General features: G+C 39.6%; 1 protein-coding gene across 1 annotated transcript in view; it reads right to left on the bottom strand.

The window, feature by feature from the left end:
- The window catches only part of LOC139175738 (acid-sensing ion channel 2-like), a 198,292-nt gene extending 188,615 nt beyond the window's left edge, over window positions 1–9,677 (bottom strand). Inside the window, exons 1-3 of the mRNA XM_070766976.1 lie at window positions 9,313–9,677; window positions 7,468–7,779; window positions 6,116–6,667 (exon numbers count right to left, since the gene is read on the bottom strand). Coding sequence (XP_070623077.1) covers window positions 6,116–6,667; window positions 7,468–7,779 — 864 coding nt within the window. The 5' untranslated portion in view covers window positions 9,313–9,677. The remainder of the gene's footprint in view (window positions 1–6,115; window positions 6,668–7,467; window positions 7,780–9,312) is intronic.
- Between the last annotated feature and the right edge of the window lie 15,953 nt (window positions 9,678–25,630).

Consider the following 25,630-nt stretch of genomic DNA (forward strand, 5'->3'; position numbering starts at 1 on the left):
CTTTCATAACTTATTAAAAACTCATCTTTGCCGCCCGGCATGGGGAAACTAACACACACCCCAATTGTCAAGGTTGGTGTATGGTTTGATTGGGTTGTGTGATTATTTTATTTTATTATAAGGGTTTTATCCATCTGTCCATCCATTACCCTGGGCTGGAATTATTGACCCCCTCAGAGAGAGTCCGCAACTTGGGCATCCTCCTCAATCCACAGTTCACATTAGAGAACCATCTTTCAGCTGTGGCAAGGGGGACGTTTGCCCAGGTTTACCTGGTGCACCAGTTGCGGCCCTATCTGGATCGGGACTCACTGCTCACAGTCACTCATGCCCTCATCACCTCAAGATTTGACTACTGTAATGCTCTCTACGTGGGGCTACCTTTGAAAAGTGTTCAGAAACTTCAGATCATGCAGAATGCAGCTGCGAGAGCAATCATGGGCTTTCCCAGATATGCCCATGTCACACCAACACTCCACAGTCTGCATTGGTTGCCGATCAGTTTCCAGTCACAATTCAAAGTGTTGGTAATGACCTATAAAGCCCTTCATGGCACCGGACCAGAATATCTCCAGGCCCACCTTCTGCCACACGAATCCCAGCAACCGATTAGATCCCACAGAATTGGCCTCCTCCGGGTCCCGTTGACGAAACAATGTTGTCTGGCGGGGCCCAGGGGAAGAGCCTTCTCTGTGGCAGCCCCAACCCTCCGAAATCAACTCCCCCCAGAGATCAGGACTGCCCCCACCCTCCTTGCCTTTCGCAAACTTCTTAAAACCCACCTCTGCCATCAGGCATGGGGAAATTGATCCCCCTGGACCGGTCTGTTTTATGCATGGGATGTTTGGGATGTTTGATTGTTTTTACATTAAGGGTTTTAAACTGTTTTAATAATTGGATTTGTGTTATGCTTTATTGTTGTGAGTCTTCAGAGAGGGACGGCATACAAATCTAATAAATAAATAAATAAATAAAATTTTATTTTTAAAATTAGATTTGTACACTGTTTCTGTTGTTGTGAACCACCCCAAGTCCTCGGAGAGGGACGGCATACACATCTAATACATTATTATTATTATTATTATTATTATTATTATTATTATTATTATAGAAATATTCTAATTCAAGATTAGAAAATATTTAACTAAATAACTCTAAATAGAGGTTTTGAAACTTCTTTTTTTTAGCTTTCTTTTATAGGCACTGGTTAGGGAACTATTTTATTCATACATAACTGAAATGAAGCTTCCAATGAAGCATCTGTAAAAAAATGTATATTCATCTCTCTCACTTTGCCTCTTCTAATTTCAACAATATCTAAAATTATTCAAGAGTTTTTGGGGAGGACTATTCTTTTTCTCTTTCTTATTCAGTTATCATCATTGTAGCACAATAGAGTAAGAATGAACTTGCTCCTTCGCCAAAACATATATCATACAACCTTACAAATATCAGGAACAAAAAGCTTTCAAATGGTTTAATAGTCATTAAAGCTGTGCAAGCTTCAAAAGATTACTTCAAACTAATCAAAGTTTCATTTGAAGCATATCTCCAGAGCAGAGCATCAAACTGAAGTGGCGTTTCCCCTTGAAGCATCTGGCTGGAGCAATTGCTAAGGTGAGGATCTGAAACCTACACAGTAGTTCCTTTCAACTGGATTGAAAAAAACTGGTAAAATCAGATTGCTTCACTTCAACATTTCAGTTCCAGGCAAAATGATTCAATCTTCCATATAGAAATCAGATTTTGTTTGTTTGTCTGTCGTCTATCAGTGACTCTGGACAATTTACAATATTAAAAACAATAAAACCATGAAATATAGATATTTCTAATAACAATAAAAGTACAAATCATAATTAAAGATGGGGAAGGAAGGAGCAAGATGTACAAGAGATGGAGATGGGATCTTCTATTGGTTCATCAGCCACCTCCAGGGCAGTGATGGGCTACCAAAAATTATACTACCACACTGTGGGCATGGCTTATGCATTTTGTTTCAACAACTTTCAGTGCAAATTGGGTGCTCTGTGGTGGAGCTCCACATTTTGCTACTGGAACTGTGTTCCTGACCATTCCCATAGGAGCCCATCACTGTTCCAGGGTGATAATCCCCTATTGAGGCCCCAAGTCTACTGGTAGAGTCAGGTCTTCAGGCTCTTGCAGAAGGCCAGAGGAATGGGGCCGATCTTCACCCTGGGACAGGGGCAAGATATTCCAAGAACAGGAGTCCCAGAGAGAAACTGGACCCTGCCTCCCTTGATTGATGGGATCCACAGCATGCCTTCTCAGCCTGTACAGGTGGAGTAGGCCAATTCCATCATGTTGAGATTTTTATGACAGCCTTGAAGCAGAACAAAGTGATCTGCCAGAGCCCTAATAATAAGCATTCAAATGAATGGCAATTTGTAGGAAAGAAGAAATATTGATAAAGCTAATTTATAGTGGGTTATCATTTTATCTAACTAACTGGGTAATGTCTGTTATTTTGACTGATACTTGCTATCTAAAATCTTACATTTTCAATCTATAGAAACATAGAAACATAGAAGACTGATGGCAGAAAAAGACCTCATGGTCCATCTAGTCTGCCCTTATACTATTTCCTGTATTTTTATCTTAGGATGGATATATGTTTATCCCAGGCATGTTTAAATTCAGTTACTGTGGATTTACCAACCACATCTGCTGGAAGTAAAATAATATTTTCTCATGTTGCTTTTGATCTTTCCCCCAACTATCTTCAGATTGTGTCCCCTTGTTCTTGTGTTCACTTTCTAATAAAAACACTTCCCTCCTGAACATTATTCAACCTTTAGCATATTTAAATATTTCGATTATGTCCCCCCTTTTCCTTCTGTCTTCCAGACTATACAGATTGAGTTCATTAAGTCTTTCCTGATACGTTTTATGTTTAAGACCTTCCACCATTCTTGTAGCTCGTCTTTGGACCCGTTCAATTTTGTCAATATCTTTTTGTAGGTGAGGTCTCCAAAACTGAACTCAGTATTCCAAGTGTGGTCTCACCAGCAGGATCACCCTATATATAGCGGGATATTATGTGATTATGTATATGATGACACTTTGAAATGAACTACTAAACAACAGATTTTTCATTAAAGTTTCTCTTCCTAGTGGTAACTCACTGAAAGCAACTGAAAACTTTTTATCCAACTAGGCCCTATATATTTGCTATCATATTTTTGCTATCGTATTTTTGGAAAACATAAAAACATGAATTTCTCCCCAATTCTTTTTCACCCTGCAGTTTCCAAGCAAATGCACCCAATCCCTCCACATTATTTTAGAGTTGTGTTTTTTAAAGATAGAGATGATTAAAACTATTGGAAAATTCACTTCTGATAAATATATACGCATAACAATAAACTTTCAATTTTTAGATCACAATTTAGAATTTATTATTTTATATCAATTTGGAATATTATTCTTCAATAAAGGTTCATTAAATAGTGTCTTGTCAATTAATATGATTGTGACCCAGTTTTCCTCCTGGCAGCTTGATCTTAACATATAGCCACAATCCTGCCTACATCATATCAGTAAGTTTCCAAACATCAAAAAGTATAATATCCTCTTTCCATAAAAAGGGCACCCATTGTCAGTAATGCCTATGTTTATTTTGTAAAACCATGTAATTGATTCCAAAACCAGGTACTATGGTGGAAAGTCTAAATTACATTAAAAAGTCTAGAATCTGAATCTATTTGAACTATGCAGCTTAAACACATAGCTGTGTTGCTTCATAGCAGACAGAAGCAATGTGCTTCATACTGTATCAGGGCAAGAGTGGATAAATAGAGGAAATCTATAGGAGAGAACAAAGCTTTTTAAAGTGTTAGTCCTACTATTTTTATCCTATTGAAGCAAACTGTTTTCTATCTCAACCTTCTAATAATGGGCTCCTGTTTTACATGATCTATTATAACAAGTAGATATACAGGGTTACTCAAAAAGAATGAACAATTTCATGATACATTGCTTCAGTTCTCAAGCATCATCATGTAATGAGTCAGTGACCATTTGAAAGAGGACTTATCTACATTTTGAATGGCTGCCACAGGGGCAATGTAGTCGCATCATTCTTCCAGTAATGTCCAGTTATTTGTTTACCCTCAGAACGGCAAGTCCTTAGGAAAAGGTGTTGGGGGGCCTTAGACCTTGCTCATTGTGCTTGGCCTATGAGATCCCCAAACCTAACCATGTGTAATTTTTTTCTTGTGGGTATAGGATAGTGTTTATGTTCCATCATTACCCACTAACCTTGATGACCTTAAACATCGAATAACAACAGCTATCAGCTCAGTGGATAATGATATAATGTTATACGTCTGGGAAGAATTTTCTTATCGCATTGATTTTGCCCATGCTGCAGGTAGTGGCCACATGTAATACTTGTAAGACAGGAAATAAAAGTTGATTGTGAGTGGAATGCTTATGACTTGGCTGGAGTTTTATATTACTTTTCCTTAATCAAATATTGCATCGTAAAATCGGTTCATTCTTTTATTTATTTTATTTATTTATTTATTGCATGTATATGCCGCTCACAAACTGACTCTGAGGATTGAACAGTCCTGTATATGAAATGCCTTTGCCTTATATATATTCTAAATTCTGTACTGTTATTAATTAAGGCCAAACTGTTAATATCCCCCTAAGGTATAATGTAACTAAGACAAATCTTCCTTTGAGAAAAACCACTTTCTTTCTCTCCAATGTCTTAATCTGACTCCAAACATAGAAACAAAGGATTCATAAATTTTAAAAAATCACTACATTTTTTTCAAACTCAACTCTTGGTGTCTTTTACACAAGTCTGAGCAAAGAAGAAATTAAACTTTATTCCAACATTCACTGCCCATCACCTTCACTTATTTAACTTCTCCATTTCAGACTGTTGCAAAAGGCACACAAGAAAGCCGTTAGGACAAATAATTAGTTTAGAGAACATTTCTCTAATCTTGTGCCCTCCATATGTGTTGTGACTTCAAGTACTAAATTTTAAACCAGTTTGGAAATGTGAATGACATAAAGTTGCTAAAGAATACCTTTCTCACTTTTTTGTCCCCTATAAAATAGTCGTCTGGTTTTTTATTCTGATCCTCATCTTTAATGGCAATTGGCCATAGCTATGAAACACGTCACTTCCTTTTTAGTTCTAGGCCTAGATCTACTTAGTTCCTGTTTGTGCATTATTTAGTTGCACCATTACTTGGAAATTTGCTGGGGATGATGTATGAAGCAAGTCAACTGAAAAATATTGTATTTACTATGATATAGTAAGTCAATACATTAATATTTTATATTTATTCTGATACTTCATTCACACACTTAAAAGTCAACAATTGATGCAGCAATTATGAAATGATGAATGCATATGGTCTATGAGAACTGAAACAATACTAATCTTACAGTCTACATCTTCATCTTGTTGCCCACTGCATTTGGAAGAAATGAAATAGAACAGATCACTATATTTAGCATAGAATAGGCTCCGCATTTCACTCCTTAATACTCATAAAACTTTACATTTCTTCTAGATCACAAATCAGAGGTAGGACACTAATATTAAATTACTACAAAGAAACATTGTTCCCAAGTTATCCAGTTTCAGAATCTTGCATAGGGGTCTGGAAAAAACTTAATATGAAATAATTGTTACCAAGAGTGAAAGGAATAAAACGAGTTGTAAGTCCTTATCAACCAGTGAGGTATATATGAACCATATCAACTGTACTATTTCAATAATGCTTTGCTGCCAATCATCATTCTATAGCAAAATAAGCTAGTTTCCTTGAGGAAAGCACAGTGCAATTGAATATTGTCATTCCTTGCATCAAGGGTCTGAACAGGCCAATAACAAAGAGCTAGTTGAAGTCTCCCAGGAAACTGTTCTTAATTCCTTAATTTGGGTTGACTTCCCATTTTAAATCTCCCAAATTTGCCACGAGGATACCACACAAACTTCAGTTCAAATCTGCTATTTCACCAAGAGAAGTCAGAATGACTATAATTATCAATTCCAGGTCCCCCCTCCCCATTGTTACCGTAACCATTATTAAGATGATAAGAAACTCAATCTGTCCCTTATACTCACAGTTGTAAAATTCTTGTGGCTGCACTCCTGTCCCCGGAACTTGCAGTACAACAGCATCTCCCTCATGTCATGGCCCACGCGCCCTAGGAATTCACTCATGCTGAAGACCTTGGCTCGGTGCTGCTGAAAGTTGGTTTTCTCTTGCAATATGGCCAGGACTGTTGGGTCAGCAAGATGGGGATGAAGGATTTGTAAATTCACATCCAGCAAAGCTAGAAGGTCACCAGCATGGTACAGATCATTGGTGGTGAGACGGGAGAAACGGAACCCATTAAAGTTGCAGATGGTGACAGCTGGGAAGACCAAGCTGTTAGCAACGAGCCCATCCACCTTGGTGATATGCTGATAAGAAAAGTAGTAAATCACTCGCTCAGAGCTCTCTACCAAGAGGAGGCCCAAGGAAGCTACAAATGCTAGAGCCCATAGAGCCCGCCGCACAGTCATAGGTCCATAAACAAAGATATGGCGGATTCCATGTAGGGTTGAGGTGTTAGCAAAAATCTGGAGGCTGGAAGGCTGTAGGCTCCCTAGGCTTCCCTCACTGGTGCTTTCCTTTAAATCCATGAAGAAAGAATGGGTCATAAAGGTACCAATCCTATCCTCTGCCTGCAGCCAGCTTCTTGTGTACTCCAGCCCTCACTCATGGGGTGAAAGCAGTAGAGTCAGAAAGCAGGCAAGATAGCTATGTATATGCGTTTCAGTAGCAGTTGGTGAGGTGCCCCCTGCGTGCTTCTCAGCAGCCTGGCAATGATGGGGGGGGGGAGTGTTTATTTAAAAATCCATTGCAACTCTATTGCTTGATTTCCTTGCTGCGATAAGGAGGGCTGGTTTTATTTAGGGAGACACCAAGGTGATGTGGAATAGATGTGGGTGGGAAGGCAAGAATCGTCCAATAGAAACAAAGTCCTCCCTCTTTCTCTCTCTCTCTCTTTCTCTCTCTCTCTCTCACTCACTCACACACACACACACACACACACACAGAATCTAGTGATGAAAGGTGTGTGTGTGTGTGTGTGTGTGTGTGTGTGTGTGTGTGTGTAAAGATGGGGTGAAATCTATGCAGCACGCAGTCCATCAGTTAACCAAACCGGAGCTTGGAATCCATCACTTAATATTTTACATTTAAAGAGCCGGCTGCCTTTAACACGGCAACATACCGCAGAACAGAGCCGAGGCTCTTAAAGGATCAACAGTAACCCCCTCCCCCATGATTTTCCAGGCTGTTGGATCCCAGCATCTTTCCCTGCTCTCTCATCTCAGCCTCCATCCCCTTCAGAGAAACCGGCTGGCAAATCTTAATCTGAGCATTCTGCACAATTGAAGCCAAGTGAAAACAAAAGAACAAAACTCACAGCAGGACAAAAGAGTTGAACACGACCAGGCTTAATACCACTGCAAAGCATCTGGGAAAGATTTGACATTTTCACCCTGAGCAGTTGTTCTTTCAAGAAGAGAGAGCAGCCAGAATTCAGTGCCAAGGATATTTGGCAGGAAAGATTTGCCAGAAAAGGCATCAGTGGCATTACACTTTTCAGCAGCGAATAAGTTTCCTTGTTCTGCCCTTTAATGGTTGCCATCAGTCTTGACAGAGCCAGGTATTTTTCCACGTGAACCTGCATGCTTTTTTGCTTTCTCTCCATCTGAAGGATCCAGGACTGGTACATCTGAGAAACAGCAGAAGAGAAAAGTTAAAAGCATCAAGGTATGTTATGATTGCAAGCTATTTCAATTTCTTCTTGTCGTATATATTATAGATAAGTAGATGTCTTGAATTCGATGAATTGCAGCATTTTTTATGCAAAATAATTAGCAGTAATCCTAAATAAAATTTATGTCTGAAATTCAAGAGACAGAAGAACAATGAATGTTTAATATCTTAAACTGAGACCCAGCACTGTCTCTGTGTGTGTGTGCGTGTGTCTATATAATTGGAATACTATCCTAATTATGAACACTCATAGCAAGAATAACATGAATATGTCCATGTATATAATCAGTTTAAGATTTATTTATATATATATATATATATATATATATATATATATATATATATATATATATGACTTTTCTGAATAGATGTATATAAGATTATATTACCAAGTTATTATTATTATTATTATTTATTAGATTTGTATGCCGCCCCTCTCCGTACACTCGGGGTGGCTAAGATGCTAAGATGCAAGTCCTATCGAATACACAGAGACTTTTCAGAAAATATTAATGTATGTGGAGATATTTATTTTATCAGAGGCCTAGATACTCATTTTAATCTCACATTAAGTAGAAAATCATGATCCTTCAATTGGATGATGTTTATATTGCTAAAATGAAGCATCCATGCCCCAAAGTTAATAGTGGCAAATCCTTTCATTTGTTATTGTTTATGCTATTTTTGCTAGCTTTCAATATTAATTGTCTGACTTGTTCCAAACTTTTATTTAAATAATACTCCTGGATTATTCTTCAAAATAATCCTCTGAAGTAGGATCGGCATATTGAGATAATAACTGGCCCAAGGTCAACTCATCAACTTTAGATCTGAGTTGGAATTTTAAGCTAAATCAATATTCATTATATTGCAATCAGTAGCTATTTAGTAAGTTGTGAATGCGATTATTTGAACAAATATACTGCATGTTTTTCCTACTTCCATTTTTTTTCCATGGTGCCAGAAATAAAAGAAAACAGGATTTCAGCAGGGATAGATCATAGTATTAAACATGAAGGAGCCCTACCACCTTTTATATTTTAGGTTTTACTTCTTTTGCTCTATACTGAGGAAGGGGTTAAACCATTTCACATTTTTCTTGGCATCATCCTTATCAAGTATATAATATATATTTTGGAGATCTAGTTTTAGATCTCTAAAAATCTAAACTTTAGAGTTCATGTTTTGCAATTTCTTTTCAATGTGTAATTTGGGGTTTTGCCCCCACCCTGAAATTTTACATTGAGCAGTATATGATGGATACAAATGTCACCACATAGATTTCACAAGGTTCTATACATATTTAAAAGGTAAAATCTCTTTTAAGCTCACCTCCTAAAGCTACTTGGATTGGGCTATATATTGTAGTTGAATTTAAGAACAATTTGAAAGTGATTTGTCCATGGTTTCGTCTGGTGCACCCATTCATCTGAAAATAAATTGTAGTTCCATAAGCTAACTAAATTTAAACAAAGGTCTAATGTGGTACCTCAAAAATATGTTTAAGACTCCAAGTTCTTCATCAGTGTAGCCTTTATCCATGCCACCTGACAATTCTGCACGTAATTCTGGTAGCTGGACTCTGAACACATCTGGAAGATCCCACCTTGGAAAAGTTTGAATTAATCCATAATATAATTGTCTTGTTTGTGACAGCCATTATAGATTGCGAGTAATAATTAATGGCTTAGTGCACTCAAAAATCTCAAACAATCCTAATTTATTCACTGAATTATAGTTAATGATGCAAAGCCACTTTTAGCTGTGCTTTTTAAACAAAAATCTAATCTGGTAATTTCAGGAGGAAGTAGCTTTGAATGCAGATAAGTTCCACAAAATATACCATGTAAGTTCAAGGAGGTATTTATTTTGATATTGCTTTTTTTAAAAATGTGCTTTATCTAAGCCATTAAATTACTACTTAACAGACACATTTACACTGAAAGAAGTGACAAATTATTCCTGCTATAAAATATTACTAAATTTAGTCTCTGGTCATTCAAATAATATTCTTTTGTTTCTCCTTATCCGTTTCTCTGCTTATCCAAGATTTCTGCAAACAAGATGAGAGACAGAGTAATGTTAAATGTGCGAGGGGAAAATATGGAATTGAATGGCAGTACTTGCATTTCAAGTTGCAAGCTCAGGTTTGGATTATGTTGGAAGAATTGTCAATTTAGAACAGGTAATAAAATATAACCATACTTGGATAAGAAAATGTTGCCAAATCAACTGAACTGAAATGAGCTATTTTTGAGAACCCATTCATTATCAACAGGTAGTGATGATATCCCTCAAGTCCAGTTCAGAAAGCATAAATTTCCTTAGTGACAAATATGGATAGTCACTGCCTTCTTTCAGTAAGTGTTTTTTCTCTACATAGCAGACTTGTATTCCTATTATTTCCGTGTTGTGACATCCTCAGCTAATATTGCATGATGAATGAGAAATGAGTTTGAGATTTGGGAGGCCAATATCCAAATGGCTATGACTCTTTCTGCCTGCTCTTCCAACCCAAAGTGCTTATTGTGGGGATTTCACATTTTATTTATTTATTTATTAAACTTAAATGTTGCCTATCTCAGTGATTTTCAACCTTTTTTGAGCTGTGGCACATTTTTTACATTTACAAAATCTTGGGGCACACCACCAACCAAAATGACACAAAATGACACTCTAACACAATACATATTATACAATATAGATAACATTGTGATGCATTGTATATCACTCTCTGCGGGGGCCTCTTATAAAAAGAAAAAGGTCAAATATCTATATACACCACCAGGATAGACAAAACCAGCTGAGCTGAGGCTTCATCTAGTGGTGGCAACATTTACCTCCAGTCCTGACCAGGATTAGAAATCGGGACCATGGGGAGGAGTAGCAGCTTCAACTACTCGCCGCAGCCACACAATGACAAGTGTGCGGCAGCCCGAGCGGGGACCTTCCTGGGTGTGGATGAGAGGCGGTCTGCTATCGGTTCATCGCTAGTGAACCTAGAAGGTGATTGGTCGGTGAGTGTTCCCTGTGCCTCCACTCTTCCTGTTGCTGATAGCTGGAGGGATTGTGAGGGGAATGTTTATGTTCGGATGGAGGCGCCTGGTGGCGGGCTGGATAAATTGCCTTCGCAGGCCGTATCCGGCAGGCGGGCTGTATTTTGGGGACCCATGTTTAATTTCCCCACGGTACACCTGACCATGTCTCACGGCACACTAGTGTGCCGCGGCACACTGGTTGAAAAACACTGGCCTATCTCATCTTAAGGTGATACTGGGCCATTTACAATCAATAAAACATCCCAATAAAACATTAAAACAATAAGTAGTAACATTAAATTTAACTTAAAAATTGCCAAAGGTGGGAAGAAAGGGAGAAACATACATAGAAACATAGAAACATAGACGTCTGACGGCAGAAAAAGACCTCATGGTCCATCTTGTCTGCCCTTATACTATTTTCTGTATTTTATCTTAGGATGGATATATGTTTATCCCAGGCATGTTTAAATTCAGTTACTGTGGATTTATCTACCACGTCTGCTGGAAGTTTGTTCCAAGGATCTACAACTCTTTCAGTAAAATAATATTTTCTCCTGTTGCTTTTGATCTTTCCCCCAACTAACTTCAGATTGTGTCCCCTTGTCTTTGTGTTCACTTTCCTATTAAAAATACTTCCCTCCTGGATCTTATTTAACCCTTTAATATATTTAAATGTTTCGATCATGTCCCCCCTTTTCCTTCTGTCCTCCAGATTATGCAGATTGAGTTCATTAAGTCTTTCCTGATACGTTTTATGCTTAAGACCTTCCACCATTCTTGTAGCCCGTCTTTGGACCCGTTCAATTTTGTCAATATCTTTTTGTAGGTGAGGTCTCCAGAACGGAACACAGTATTCCAAATGTGGTCTCACCAACATTCTATATAGCGGGATCATAATCTCCCTCTTCCTGCTTGTTATACCTCTAGCTATGCAGCCAAGCATCCTACTTGCTTTCCCTACCGCCTGACTGCACTGTTCACCCATTTTGAGACTATACACTTGGGGAAGTGGTGGGTCTTCATGGGCCCCCAATTCACTCATTGGGGGCCCATGTCACTTGACTGAGTTTTCTGTTTCAGGCCCTTTCAGAAGGCTCAAAAAGGTGGGTGCAGATCTCATCAGTGGCTGGTGGGGTATGATGTTCCAGGGGGCAGGAGCAATGGCAGAAAAGGCTCCTCTGGATCCCAGATGAACATTCAAAGGAAAAGAGCAATATAGATTTAAAAACTAAATCAAATGATGAGAGTAAATCTTTCTTCATTACAGTATGATTATCACTACTGTAATCACTTTTAGAGGGAGGTTCTGTTTTTAATGTAGCTTCTGCTTCTAGCACCCAACAATAATCTTATTTATTTTTCCCCAGGGCTTCCTGAGGTCAATCATCAGAGAGCAAACAAGATGGTGAGCAAGGGGGATTCAGAAAATCCAACCTGTTTCTTTATTAACAAGGAGTAATGGTTACAGAACTAAAACAAAAAACAACATGGCCGTGCCTGGCAGCTATATATATGCGGGGCTGCCAGGCTGAGCCAACCAATCCCCTTGTAGTATTTTCCCGCCCAAAGAGTATGGCGCGGGTACAATGCCTAACTGTCCTCTGGACATAAGACAACCCTCTCTCTTTCATTGGTCAATTCAAAGAGGGGAAATCACCTATCCTTTTTATATCTATCTGTCACAGCAAATCTTTTTACTCTAATTGCTCAAAGCTGTTGAGAAGGAAGATTCAAATACAGAAACACAGGGAATTTTTCCAGCAGCTCAAATTTGACCCATATTAAAACATTGCCTTTTAAAAGCTGTGGGGCAGGGAGATATTCAGACTGGAATCCTTTGGTTGTTTTCCCTCCATTTTATAATTGGTTAAGAACAGGAGATGGCAGTGTTTAGTTGAGATCTCCCAGCATTTGTTATCAGAATGCTAACTCGTCAGTTTTCGTAATTCCAGTACTGTATATAGGGAAGTAAAATAAAGGCCAGATAATGCTTACACCAAGATTCATTGAAGAACTATGAATGAAATAATTTGCTTCCTTTTGAAACCTAAAAAATTAATATGCGGAGATGTATTCTTTTAATTAGCATTTAGTAAATCACTAAAAAGGGCAAATCATTATCACTTTAAACACTCAAAACTCAGTCTCTATTCAAAATGGGAGAGTCCAACTTTCCTTTTGCATTTAACTGTGCCTAATGTTGAGGGAAATAATATTTTAGGCCCAGCCTGAAGCCAAGCAAAGGAGCCGCTGATTCATAACTCACACTTACCTCATGCTGTCCCAGAAAGTATATGATAACACTTATTCATATTTTATGAAAGATCATTCCCATACTCTATAAACATACAATAAAACAACATGTTTGTAATTATATACAATGACTGGCCATAAATCATATACTCTAAAAATGTTAAATGCAAGTAAAAATGTTTTGGGTATGTCTTATAGTGTAATTCGGAGCTGCTACTGCTAATAGGGAAAGAGAAGCAAGGACCAGTGACAGGGAATAAAGAAAAAAATGATGGTGCAGCTGGGGAATTTTAAATTCTAGACTGAAATTTTTTAGTTTTTAATCACCCATATAGACCAGTATTTCCCAACTTTGGCAACTGTAAGATGTGCAAACTTCAATTCCCAGAATTCTACAGCAATCATGTTGGCTAGGAAATTCAAGAACTTGAAGTCCACGTATCTTCCAGATACGAAGAATAAGAAATATTGATGTACATTAAGTCCCATATCCAGTAAACAGAACCCAAACAGCTTTATTATGATATTGTTACACTCTAGTTTTTGAGGGTTTAGCCTTCTCTTTCTGTTCAAGATCCCCATACACAATTGGTGGGCCACTATTTTTGTGTTACATATTTTTGTGTCGAATCACCCTGGTGTATTGAAGGAACATCACAGCTCCTTATTTGCCTCTCGGCCCAACCCAGGGCCATTTCCAAGGCAGTTAATTTTATTGATAGCCGACAATTCTATCTGTATGTGTCACATGTTTTTTTTTTTTTTGCTGAATTTGAAAATTAAGGGAGACTAGGATAGATCTATTTCGGCCTTATTTTGGCCTCATCAGCTACCCATACCCACTGGGACTTGAACCTGCAACCTTTGCCTTGTAAGGCAGAGAATTATCCTCTGGGCTACAGTATCCAATCCCTTCAGCTCTGCACCAGGGAAGGGTTACATATTTTTGTGTCGAGTCACCCTGGTGTATTGTATATATATATATATATTTCACATATTTTTGCTGCATATAAAAATTAAGGGAGACTAGGATAGCGCTATTTTGGCCTTGTTCTGGCCTCAGCAGCTAACCATACCCTTACTGGGATTTGATCCTGGGGATTCTGCCTTGTAAGGCAGGGAATTAACCTTTTCCAACAGAAAAAAACATATATATATTCAACACAAAAATATGTATATGTGTATGTATGTGTGTGTGTGTGTGTGTGTGTGTGTGTGTGTATATATATATATATATATATATATATATATATCCATCTCCATCTCCATATCTATCTATCTATCTATCTATCTATCTATCTATCTATCTATCTATCTATCTATCTATCTAGGCGGAGGGCTATTGTAGCCAAGGAGAACCTTCGGCTGCGTAGACTCGTTGCCCCTGAGATTGCGGATTGTGAGTCCCTCCTTGTGAATTTGGACTTAGGGGTTCAGGTGGGCTTGTTACTCACGTACCTGCCTCCCAGCTATGTGTCAATAGCCTGTGAGTTCCGCCACCTGTTTACTGGATCTGTGTCCCTCTTGGTTGGTGTCGGCCAGCCGAGAGGTGACACAGAGCTGGGTCCAGGAGATTGTCAATGCCTTTTGGGGAGGGGGTCCTTTCCGGTTCCTTATAAGGAGGCACTTGTGCGCCCCCTGCTCAAGAAGCCTTCCCTGGACCCAGCCATGCTTAATAACTACTGTCCAGTCTCCAACATTCCCTTTATTGGGAAGGTTGTTGAGAAGGTGGTGGCACTCCAACTCCAGCGGTTCTTGGAAGAAGCCAATTATCTAGGCCCTCAGCAGTCTGGCTTCAAGCCTGGCTACAGCACGGAAACTGCTTTGGTCGTGTTGATGGATGATCTCTGGCAGGCCCAGAAGAGGGGCTTGTCCTCTGTCCTGGTGCTTCTTGACCTCTCAGCGGCTTTTGATACCATCGACCATGGTATCCTTCTGCGCTGGCTGGAGGGGTTGGGAGTGGAACCCCTCCAGCCAGCGGTGGTTCTTCAGTGGTTCTCCTCCTACCTCTCCGGTCAGTCGAAGTCGGTGTTAGTGGGGGATCAGAAGTCGACCTCTAGGTCTCTCCCTTATGGGGTGCCTCAGGGGTTGGTCCTCTCCCCCCTGCTACATGAAACCGCTGGGTGACATCATCCAAGGGCATGGGGTGAGCTATCATCAGTATGCCGATGATACCCAGTTATACATCTCCACCCCATGTCCAGTCAACAAAGCAGTGGAAGTGATGTGCTGGTGCCTGGAGGCTGTTGGGGTCTGGATGGGTGTCAACAAGCTCAAACTCAACCCAGACAAGACGGAGTTGCTGTGGGTTTTGCCTCCCAAGGACAATTCCATCTGTCCATCCATTACCCTGGGGGGGATTATTGACCCCCTCAGAGAGGATTTGCAACTTGGGTGTCCTCCTCGATCCACAGCTAACATTGGAACACCATCTTTCAGCTGTGGCAGGGAGGGCGTTTGCGGGCCTACTTGGACAGGGAGTCACTGCTCACAGTCGCTCATGCCCTCATCACCTCGAGGTTCAATTACTGCAACGCTCTCTACATGGGGCTACCTTTGAAAAGTGTTCGGAAACTTCAGATCGTGCAGAATGCGGCCACGAGAGCTATCATGGGGCTTCCCAGATTCACCCACGTTTCTACAACACTCCATGGCCTGCACATCAGTTTCCGGTCACAATTCAAAGTTTTGGTAATGACCTTTAAAGCCCTACATGGCATTGGACCAGAAAACCTCCAGAACCGCCTTCTACCGCACGAATCCCAGCAGCCGATAAGGTCCCACAGAGTTGGCCTTCTTCGGGTCCTGTCGACCAAACAATGTCGTTTGGCGGGGCCCAGGGGAAGAGCCTTCTCTGTGGCGGCCCCGGCCCTCTGGAATCAACTCCCCTCCTTGTCTTTCGCAAATTACTCAAGACCCATCTATATTGCCAGGCATGGGGGAACTGAGACACCTCCCCCAGGCTTTTATATTTTATGTTTGGTATGTATGTGTTGTATGGTTTTAATTGCTGGGGTTTTATATATCTTTTTCTTTTAATATTAGATTTGTTCACTGTTATATTGTTTTTTATTATTGTTGTGAGCCGCCCTGAGTCTTCGGAGAGGGGCAGCATACAAATCTAATTTATTATTATTATTATTATTATTATTATTATTATTATTATTATTATTATTATCTAGCTAGCTAGCTAGCTAGCTATCAGGTGAGCTGGTCAATTCCCCTTCCAACAGAAAGGATTTTGGTTCACTCTGATAGGCCTAGACTCCATGGCTATTTTTCCATACATGTGCTGCAAAATACTAAATAGAAGAGGGAAAATAAACAGAGCAACAGAAAAAGCAGTGACCAAAAGAACTTATCCATAGGAAATGAACAAAATATTACACAAGCCTCTAAAGGTATCTTTGTTGGCAAGCATGCAGGAACAGGTGGACATAACGCAAGAGACAAATCCAGCCTTAGAGATTTACATTTTGAATTCCTATTCCAGATCCATGTCTACCTATTTTTGGAAGCAGAACATGTGGACACAAAGAGCAGGATTCCCTCCCCCTTTTTGCAGCACCAAGACCACTCTGTGGAATAAGGCTGCTATTTAACATGTTTAAGGCTCATTTTTAACTTTTGACTATTTTAGGACCAAAGTTTTTGTAGCATACATATTGTCTTCGGTATTTTTATAGAAAATCTGGAAAACCTATTCTAACTTGTAGTGATAATACTAGAGTTCTGAGTCAGGATGAAGAAGCATGGTGTGTTTGTTGAATGCTTTGGGATGGGGTACCCTACATGCAGTGAATAGCCTGCAAGTTTAGTTAACACATACTGTGCCTCAAAATTTGTACTTGGTGCAATAGCAGAATCTGCAGAGAAAAGGTGCAGTTGCAATACATGAGCAACAGATGGCAGCAAAATCAGAGAAACTAGTGCTTCTTTAAGAATCAAGGCAGTGAAACTGCAGGGCAGGATATCTGAATCCTTTCCAACCCTTTTACCAGCAGAGGTCAGAGAAGACATCTGTATTTTCCTTTGGGAGATGTTGGGGTGTGTACATTTTCTCCCCATGAAACAACCAAGGTGTGGCAATACAGCCTGTCTCTGTGTATACTATGGTATGCTGACACCATTAAAGTGTGTACATAAAGTTGCTTCCAAGTGTATGAAAAATAGGGAGTATAATCAGGAGGTGTAAATATGAATTTTGTTTCTAGTCTTCTGTTTTCACTAATGCTGTATCTATATGTGTGCATTAGCTTTACTAAATAAATGGTCAAAGCAATGGAAACTGCAGTTTAATGTTTCCAAATGTAAAACTTTTTATTTATTTATTTATTTATTTATTTATTTATTTATTTATTTATTATTTAGATTTGTATGCCGCCCCTCTCCGCAGACTCGCATAATAATGCACTTGGGGAAAAGGAATCCTCAATCTGAGTATTGTACTGGCAGTTCTGTGTTAGCAAAAACTTCAGAAGAGAAGGATTTAGGGGTAGTGATTTCTGACAGTCTCAAAATGGGTGAACAGTGCAGTCAGGCGGTAGGGAAAGCAAGCTTGGCTGCATAGCTAGAGGTATAACAAGCAGGAAGAGGGAGATTGTGATCCCCTTATATAGAGCGCTGGTGAGACCACATTTGGAATACTGTGTTCAGTTCTGGAGAGCTCACCTACAAAAAGATATTGACAAAATTGAACGGGTCCAAAGACGGGCTACAAGAATGGTGGAAGGTCTTAAGCATAAAACATATCAGGAAAGACTTAATGAACTCAATCTGTATAGTCTGGAGGACAGAAGGAAAAGGGGGGACATGATCGACACATTTAAATATGTCAAAGGGTTAAATAAGATCCAGGAGGGAAGTGTTTTTAATAGGAAAGTTAACACAAGAACAAGGGGACACAATCTGAAGTTAGTTGGGGGAAAGATCAAAAGCGATATGAGAAAATATTATTTTACTGAAAGAGTAGTAGATCCTTGGAACAAACTTCCAGCAGACGTAGTAGATAAATCCACAGTAACTGAATTTAAACATGCCTGGGATAAACATATATCCATCCTAAGATAAAATACAGAAAATAGTATAAGGGCAGACTAGATAGACCATGAGGTCTTTTTCTGTCGTCAGTCTTCTATGTTTCTATGTTTCTAAGTATATGTAAAGTACAAACTACATTTGCTCGACTCTGTGTCCTCCAGCACACAGTACGATGTGTATCATCTGAGAGACAGTTACAAAATGTTTTCGTCATTGCCAATGCCAAAAAATGCCATTGGTTATTTCTCCAAACAATGGTGGTCAAATTCTAACAACTGATCAGCAACGCCCTGAGTCACCTGGAGAAGGGCGGCATAGAAATCTAATAATAAATAATGCGAACTTTGATAAGCAGTTCTAGATAATCAGTTCTCAACAATTATTTGTTATTATTAAAGTTTAACATTATAAAATTAGCAAAAATAATAGAAAACTCATATCCTGGCAAAATAGCCACATGCCCGCCAAAAACCGTATATTCCCTTCCTGTTCTCCCCCTGTTCTCTAGATTGTTGTGCAATGAGCCGGAGTGGTGCAGCAGGTAGAGTGCTGTACTGCAGGCCACTGAAGCTGACTGTAGATCTGAAGGTCAGCGGTTCAAATCTCATCACTGGCTCAAGGTTGACCCAGCCTTCCATCCTTCCGAGGTGGGTAAAATGAGGACCCGGATTGTGGGGGCAATAGGCTGGCTCTGTTAAAAAGTGCTATTGCTAACATGTTGTAAGCCGCCCTGAGTCTAAGGAGAAGGGCGGCATAAAAATTGAATAAATAAATAAATTCTATCCAAAAATTAGAACTTTTTAAAAATGCCATGGGATACACAGGACAAATTGTTAAAAATCAAGACTGTCCTGCCAAAAGCGGGATATCTGGTCACCTTATCTAGGTGGGAAAGGGGCTTAGAAATTAACATGCTGTTATCCAGCTGCTTATCCCATAAAGAAGAATAGAAATCCCCCCCCCAATTTTCTCTGTAGTCTCCAGTCAAATCTGCTCTTTGATTTTGATTGTCCTTTTACCAGCTTTCCTTAAATTTGATGCTATTCTCACTTCATAGTTATTACTGGGATGAAAGGAACTTAAGTTCCTCCAACACCATTTCTTTTCAACTTCCCATTGGGTTGGAAATAATTTTAAAGGGGCAAAGGAAACAAAATGACACTCTCAAATCAGGCTCAATGTCTACTGATTATATACATCCATCCAGTGAAGGGCTACCAAAATTTTTACTACCACACTGTGGGCGTGGCTTATGCAGGACGCCCTGCATTTTCTTTCAACATCTTTCAGTGCAAATTGGGTGCTCTGTGGTGGAGCTCCGTTTTTGCTACCACACTGCGTTCTCCCCCGTTTGGGCAGTAGCCCACCCCATCCCTCTTCTTTATGTCAATTCCCGAAAGACCCTCAATTAGAGCAGGGGTCTCCAAACTGGGCCACTGGAACACTTGTGGGCTTCAATTCCCAGAATCTGGGAGCTGAAATCCACAGATCTTCAGGTTTCCCAGTCTAGAGACCCCTAAATTAGAGGGCAAAACCTTCAAACTCTTGGGAACCAACTAACCCCCCACCCCATGTCTGTACCGCTCCCACCCTTCTGTCCTTCCAAAAGGCCTTGAAGACCTGGCTTTGCCAGAAGGCCTGGGAGCCATGAGAGTAATACCTAGTCAAATTGTGATTTGTTTGGTATGTTTGTGTGTATGACTGTATAGTGTAGTTCAGGGGCTTTTATTGATTAGTTAATCGGGTTTTTACGGTTTTTTACTGTTTATATTTGACTTCTACTATATCATTGCATTATTTTATTGTTGCAAGCAGTGAAGGGCTACCTAATTTTTTACTACCACACTCTGGGTGTGGCTTATGCAGGACGCCCTGCATTTTCTTTCAACATCTTTCAGTGCAAATTGGGTGCTCTGGGGTGGAGCTCCATTTTCGCTACCTCACTGCGTTCCCCCCTGCCCGGGCAGCAGCCCACCCCTGCATACATTAGTTTGCATCCTCCTGGGCAGTATGTCCTTCGAGTCCCAATGTATTCCGGTGACAGACTTGGATTTCTCCCACCTCATCCCAATGCTCAGATAGTCTGCTTACTTTCTTACTCATCAGCTAAGGTCAACTAAGTACAATCAAGCTGAGGCTGAACAAATTAGGCCTGTAATTAATAGCTTAATCATACACCATAATTGTTGATGAGTGGCACAATTGTCTAAAATAGATGGTGACATTTGCTCTGAAAGTGTTCAGGTTTTGTTTTTGTTTTAATTTCTTTCCCTCGGGACTCTTTTTCTGGAGAGATTTAACTCATTAAACCTATTACAATTCTTTTGGAAGCTTCACTCCTAGCAAGGAACATAGCCCTTTTATTGCATGTACACATGTGAACTTAGAGAAGCACAAAAAGTTGTCCATAGAAAGATTGCATGTATATTAAACATGCTTGTCTGTTGTGGTTAGCTCTGGCGCAGCTCCTGCCCCAAGGACTGTGGATGTGGGGGAGACATCCACATGCCGCAGGCCTGTTTTGCTCCCGGTGGAATCTGCTGATGAAGGCTCCTTTGACCAAGAAGACATGAGTGACAGGGAGGAGGAGAGTGTGGCAGACAGCTCAGAAGGAGATCAATTATCTCTCTCCTCCTTGGATTCGGAACAAGAGTTAATGATACAGCCACGCATGCGGAGAGCAATGCATAGGCAGCAACAACTGAGAGAGTATTATCAAAGAAAATGAGGCCACCTGTGGTTGGGTGGGGCTGTAGTAATGAGTGAGGCTGCTATAAAGAGCAGCGTGTGGGTTTGGCCATTGTGGAGGATTATCTGATCATTGTGTTTTGTGCCTGCCTTGCTGACTTCGACCTTGGTGTTGCTTTTTCCCTGCTTTGAAACTAAAGCAGAGCAAAGGGTGTTTCACTTTGTGAAAGAAGGACTGTGAATTGCCTCACAGCTTCAAGCTAAGTATCTCAGAAGTGATAAGGGACTTGTACCAATTACCAGTTTGTTTGGAGACGAGTGCTCTTTGCTATACAAAAAGAGGGCTTAGTTTAAGTGAATTTTCATTATAAAGAACATTGTTTTGAATTTTCAAATGTGTGTGTGTGTGAAATTTGTACCTGTGAATTTTCGGGAGGATTCTACCAGAGAGCCCGACAGAACATTGTCAATCATTCTTATATCAGAAAATATCAATATAAATTGGCTAATATTGATAACATGCTTGTCCTCTCACATATATTTGTTCTTAAATATTAGCCTTGTGAATAATAACTTTCGTTGAGGAAGGGTTTATTGGTTTTCAGAAACTTCATTGTGGCCTAATGGTGTTCATTGGTTTTTCTGGTAGATTTTACATTAGATTGTGGCATGACAAGTTATAGGGCAGGCTGGCAGATATGACTAAGTCCAAATTTGTAATACTTTGTACATTCAACTATTATTTTTATGGATAGGAAAGTTCCATTTGTATTATTTTTATATTATTATTTAATTTCTATCCATTTGATTGATTTTCTCATAATAAATTAAGTTTACACAATGAAAATACAATTCAAATTCAAAAACAGTTATTTAGCCTTCCTAAAAGTCGGTAAGGAAGATGTAGGCAGAGTTTGCTAAAAAGAGGCGTTCTTAGATACACTGTGTCATAGAAAAAGCCACGTCTTATAGGAATATAATTTAGTGATACAATACCTGCCTTATTTGATCCAATGTATCCACAGCAATGGCTCTGTTGTTGTCTGGCTAATGTTATTATTTTCATGTTTTCTTACCTCTCTCACAAGTATGTAAATCAGAGGTGGTTTCCAACTTACCTTCCTGCTGGTTTGCTCCCTCCTGTACCACGCACCGCACAGCAACAAAAAATTTGGAAAAAAATAATTTAATAAAAGGAAAAAAAAGATGGCAACCACATGCACAGTGCTGAGACACATACTCAGAAGGTAATTTTTTAAAAATTCCAATTTTTTTTATAAGAGGGCAGTGCCCACAGACCAGTAGGCCATCACCAGTTTAGCAGAAGCAGTCCAAACTAGGAAAAATCCACCCCGATGCAAATCATGGTACAGTGTTCCCTCGATTTTGCGGGTTCGAACTTCACGAAAAGTTTATACCACGGTTTTTCAAAAATATTAATTAAAAAATACTTTGCGGGTTTTTTCCCTATACCACGGTTTTTCCCGCTCGATGACGTCATATGTCATCGCCAAACTTTCGTCCGCCTTTAATAAATATTTTTTAATAAACTTTATTAAATAAACATGGTGAGTAATAATTTAAATGGTTGCTAAGGGGGGCCTGGCCCTCTGGAATCAGCTCCCCCCAGAGATTCGCACTGCCCCTGCCCTCCTTGCCTTTTGCAAGTGTCTTAAGCCTCACTTATATTGCCTGGCTTGGGCAATTAGGTCTTGGACCCCTGGCCAATGAATGTGATGTATGGTTGAGATCTGAATCTGTATGATTGATTTTTAATATATTGGGATTTTTAGGTTATGTAGTTTTAATTAATTAGATTTGTCTTTGTATTTCAGTGTTGTGAATCGCCCCAAGTCTTCGGGGAGCGGCGGCATGCAAATCTAATAAATAAGTAAATAAATAAATTCTACTTTTAATAACAATAGTTTAAAAGAGTTCATATTCACATTTCCTATAAGAGTAATGTACCAAACCTGACCTGTTTTATTTTGTAGACTGTCTCCACAATATTATGATTAATCAAATACATTCCCTTAATCCTCCCCCAATTAAAACATGTTGAAACATTGCAGGGATTTGATTTTAGGGAGAAAAGCATTGGCGTTCCCATTGTGGGTAGTTAGTAAAATGCACAATAACACAATGAGTGTAGGCAAGCAGGAATTTTAACAAAATACGGGGACAACAATGTAAGTATGAAGAATCCAATCCTGTGATAATCCGAAGATGAACAGAATTGCCCAAACCTTCTTGTCTGCTCAAGGCAACCTACATTTATGGGACCCAATTTATTTATTTATTTATTTATTTATTCGATTTGTATGCCGCCCCTCTCCGTAGACTCGATACATCTGCATCCACTGAAATCCCCTTCAACTAGCCCTGGCAAATACCATTTTAAGATCGTTTTATCCATTATTTGGTGACTTGATTTTTAATCTTTTGCTCTCTAAGGAATAATAAAAATAATGCTGCCCTAACAGAGGGATTTCATACTACCTAATAATATATTAAATGTATTCAATTAATAGTAAAAGTGCTGTATAAACACTTTCCATTCATAAAACAAAATATGGTACAAAATAAAATTTAAAAATCACACACTGAATAGTGAGATAGAGTAAAAACAAATACAGTTATAAATATTACAAATATTCCACTACAAATACTGAAAATTGAGTATTTTCAGCTCACATTAGAGAACCATCTTTCAGCTGTGGCAAGGGGGGCGTTTGCCCAGGTTCGCCTGGTGCACCAGTTGCGGCCCTATTTGGACCGGGACTCACTGCTCACAGTCACTCATGCCCTCATCACCTCGAGGTTCGACTACTGTAATGCTCTCTACATGAGCCTACCTTTGAAAAGTGTTCGGAAACTTCAGTTCGTGCAGAATGCAGCTGCGAGAGCAATCATGGGCTTCCCTAAGTATGCCCATGTTACACCAACACTCCGCAGTCTGCATTGGTTGCCGATCAATTTCCGGTCACAATTCAAAGTGTTGGTTATGACCTATGAAGCCCTTCATGGCATCTGACCAGAATATCTCCGGGACCGCCTTCTGCCGCACGAATCCCCACGACGGATTAGGTCCCACAGAGTTGGCCTTCTCCAGGTCCTGTCGACTAAACAATGTCATCTGGCGGGTCCCAGGGGAAGAGCCTTCTCTGTGGCAGCCCCGACTCTCACCTCTGCCATCAGGCATGGGGGAATTGAGGTATTCCCCCCTCCCTTGGGCCTATACAATTTATGTATGGTATGTCTGTGTGAATGTCTGGTTTAATAATGGAGTTTTTAAATTTTTTTAAAAATTTATTAGATTTGTTGCGAATTGTTCTATTGTATGTTGTGAGCCGCCCCGAGTCTATGGAGAGGGGCGGCATACAAATCTAATAAATAAATAAATAATAAATAAATAAATGAAGCTTCTCCAAATAAAAATCTAACAGAGGCATCTTTTGCCTCTAGGCCCAACCCAGGACCATTTCAAGGCAGTTAATTTATTTATAGCCGACAACTATATTCTAAAAAAACATTTCTCTCTCTCTCTCTCTCTCTCTCTCTCTCTCTCTCTCACACACACACACATATATATATATGTTTTTGAGCCATAGTTTTGGATGGTTTTGGTACCATCCTAGTCTCCCTTAATTTTAAAATTTCAGCTAAAAACATTTCTGGTTGAAAGAATGAAGACTATTGAGGAAAAGCAAGACACTGGGAAAATACAAAATTCAGAAGCAATTTGCTGTTACCACCTTAACCAAAGTTCTTCAAACGTTCCCATTCAGGTGAGACTGAACTAGCCAAACCACAGAAAGCTGAATGAACCGTTGTGTAAGATTCAGCCTGCTTTCCCCAAACATCATGCAGCCCCTAATAAAGTAGGATTACATAATAGATTTCTCCGTTATTCCAATTTTCCTTCCCACTAACCATGAATCGATTCTATGCAGAGGGCAGAGAAGAAGATGGAAAAAGCTTAAATGAGTGCCACAAGCTTCAGGAACCCTAAATTTAGTTCCAGTTGTTTCAGGATGAATTCATTTTACAAATCAAAGATATTGGGACAATAGGCATATCTGGAATTTACAACAATGGAATGGAATGGAATGGTATGGAACAGAATAGAACACAATAGAATAGAATAGAATAGAATAGAATTTCATTGGCCAAGTGTGATTGGACACACAAGGAATTTGTCTTGGTGCATATGCTCTCAGTGTACATAGAACATTACAGAATAGAATAAAATAGAATAGAAGTATTGATTATGACCTATAAAGCCCTACATGGCATCGGGCCAGAATACCTACAGGACCATCTTGTGCCTCATGAATTCCAGTGTTCGGTCAGGTCCCACAGTCGGTCTTCTTCAGGTCCTGTCAACTAGACAATGTCGTTGGGTGGGACCTAGGGTAACAGCCTTTTCTGTGGGGGGCCCGGCCCTCTGGAATCAGCTCCGCCCAGATATTTGCACTGCCCCACCCTCCTCGCCTTCTGCAAGATTCTTAAGACTCATTTATGCTGCCAGGCTTGGGGGCCACTAGACTCTTGCCCCCTGTATTGAGAAAAAGTTGATCGAGTGGGAATGGCTGTTTTTTATGATTTGGGTTTTTTTTAGATTTTAAATTTAATTAATTGGATTTAAGATGTTATATATTGTTGTATTATATGCTGTGAGCCACTCCAAATCCTTGGAGAGGAGCGACATAAAAGTCCAATAAGCAAACAAATAAACAAACAAATAAATAATAGAGCATTCTTTTATTTACCTAGAGTAATTGG

Source organism: Erythrolamprus reginae, chromosome Z (assembly GCF_031021105.1).
Source record: "Erythrolamprus reginae isolate rEryReg1 chromosome Z, rEryReg1.hap1, whole genome shotgun sequence".
NCBI classification, from domain to species: Eukaryota; Metazoa; Chordata; class Lepidosauria; order Squamata; family Dipsadidae; genus Erythrolamprus; species Erythrolamprus reginae.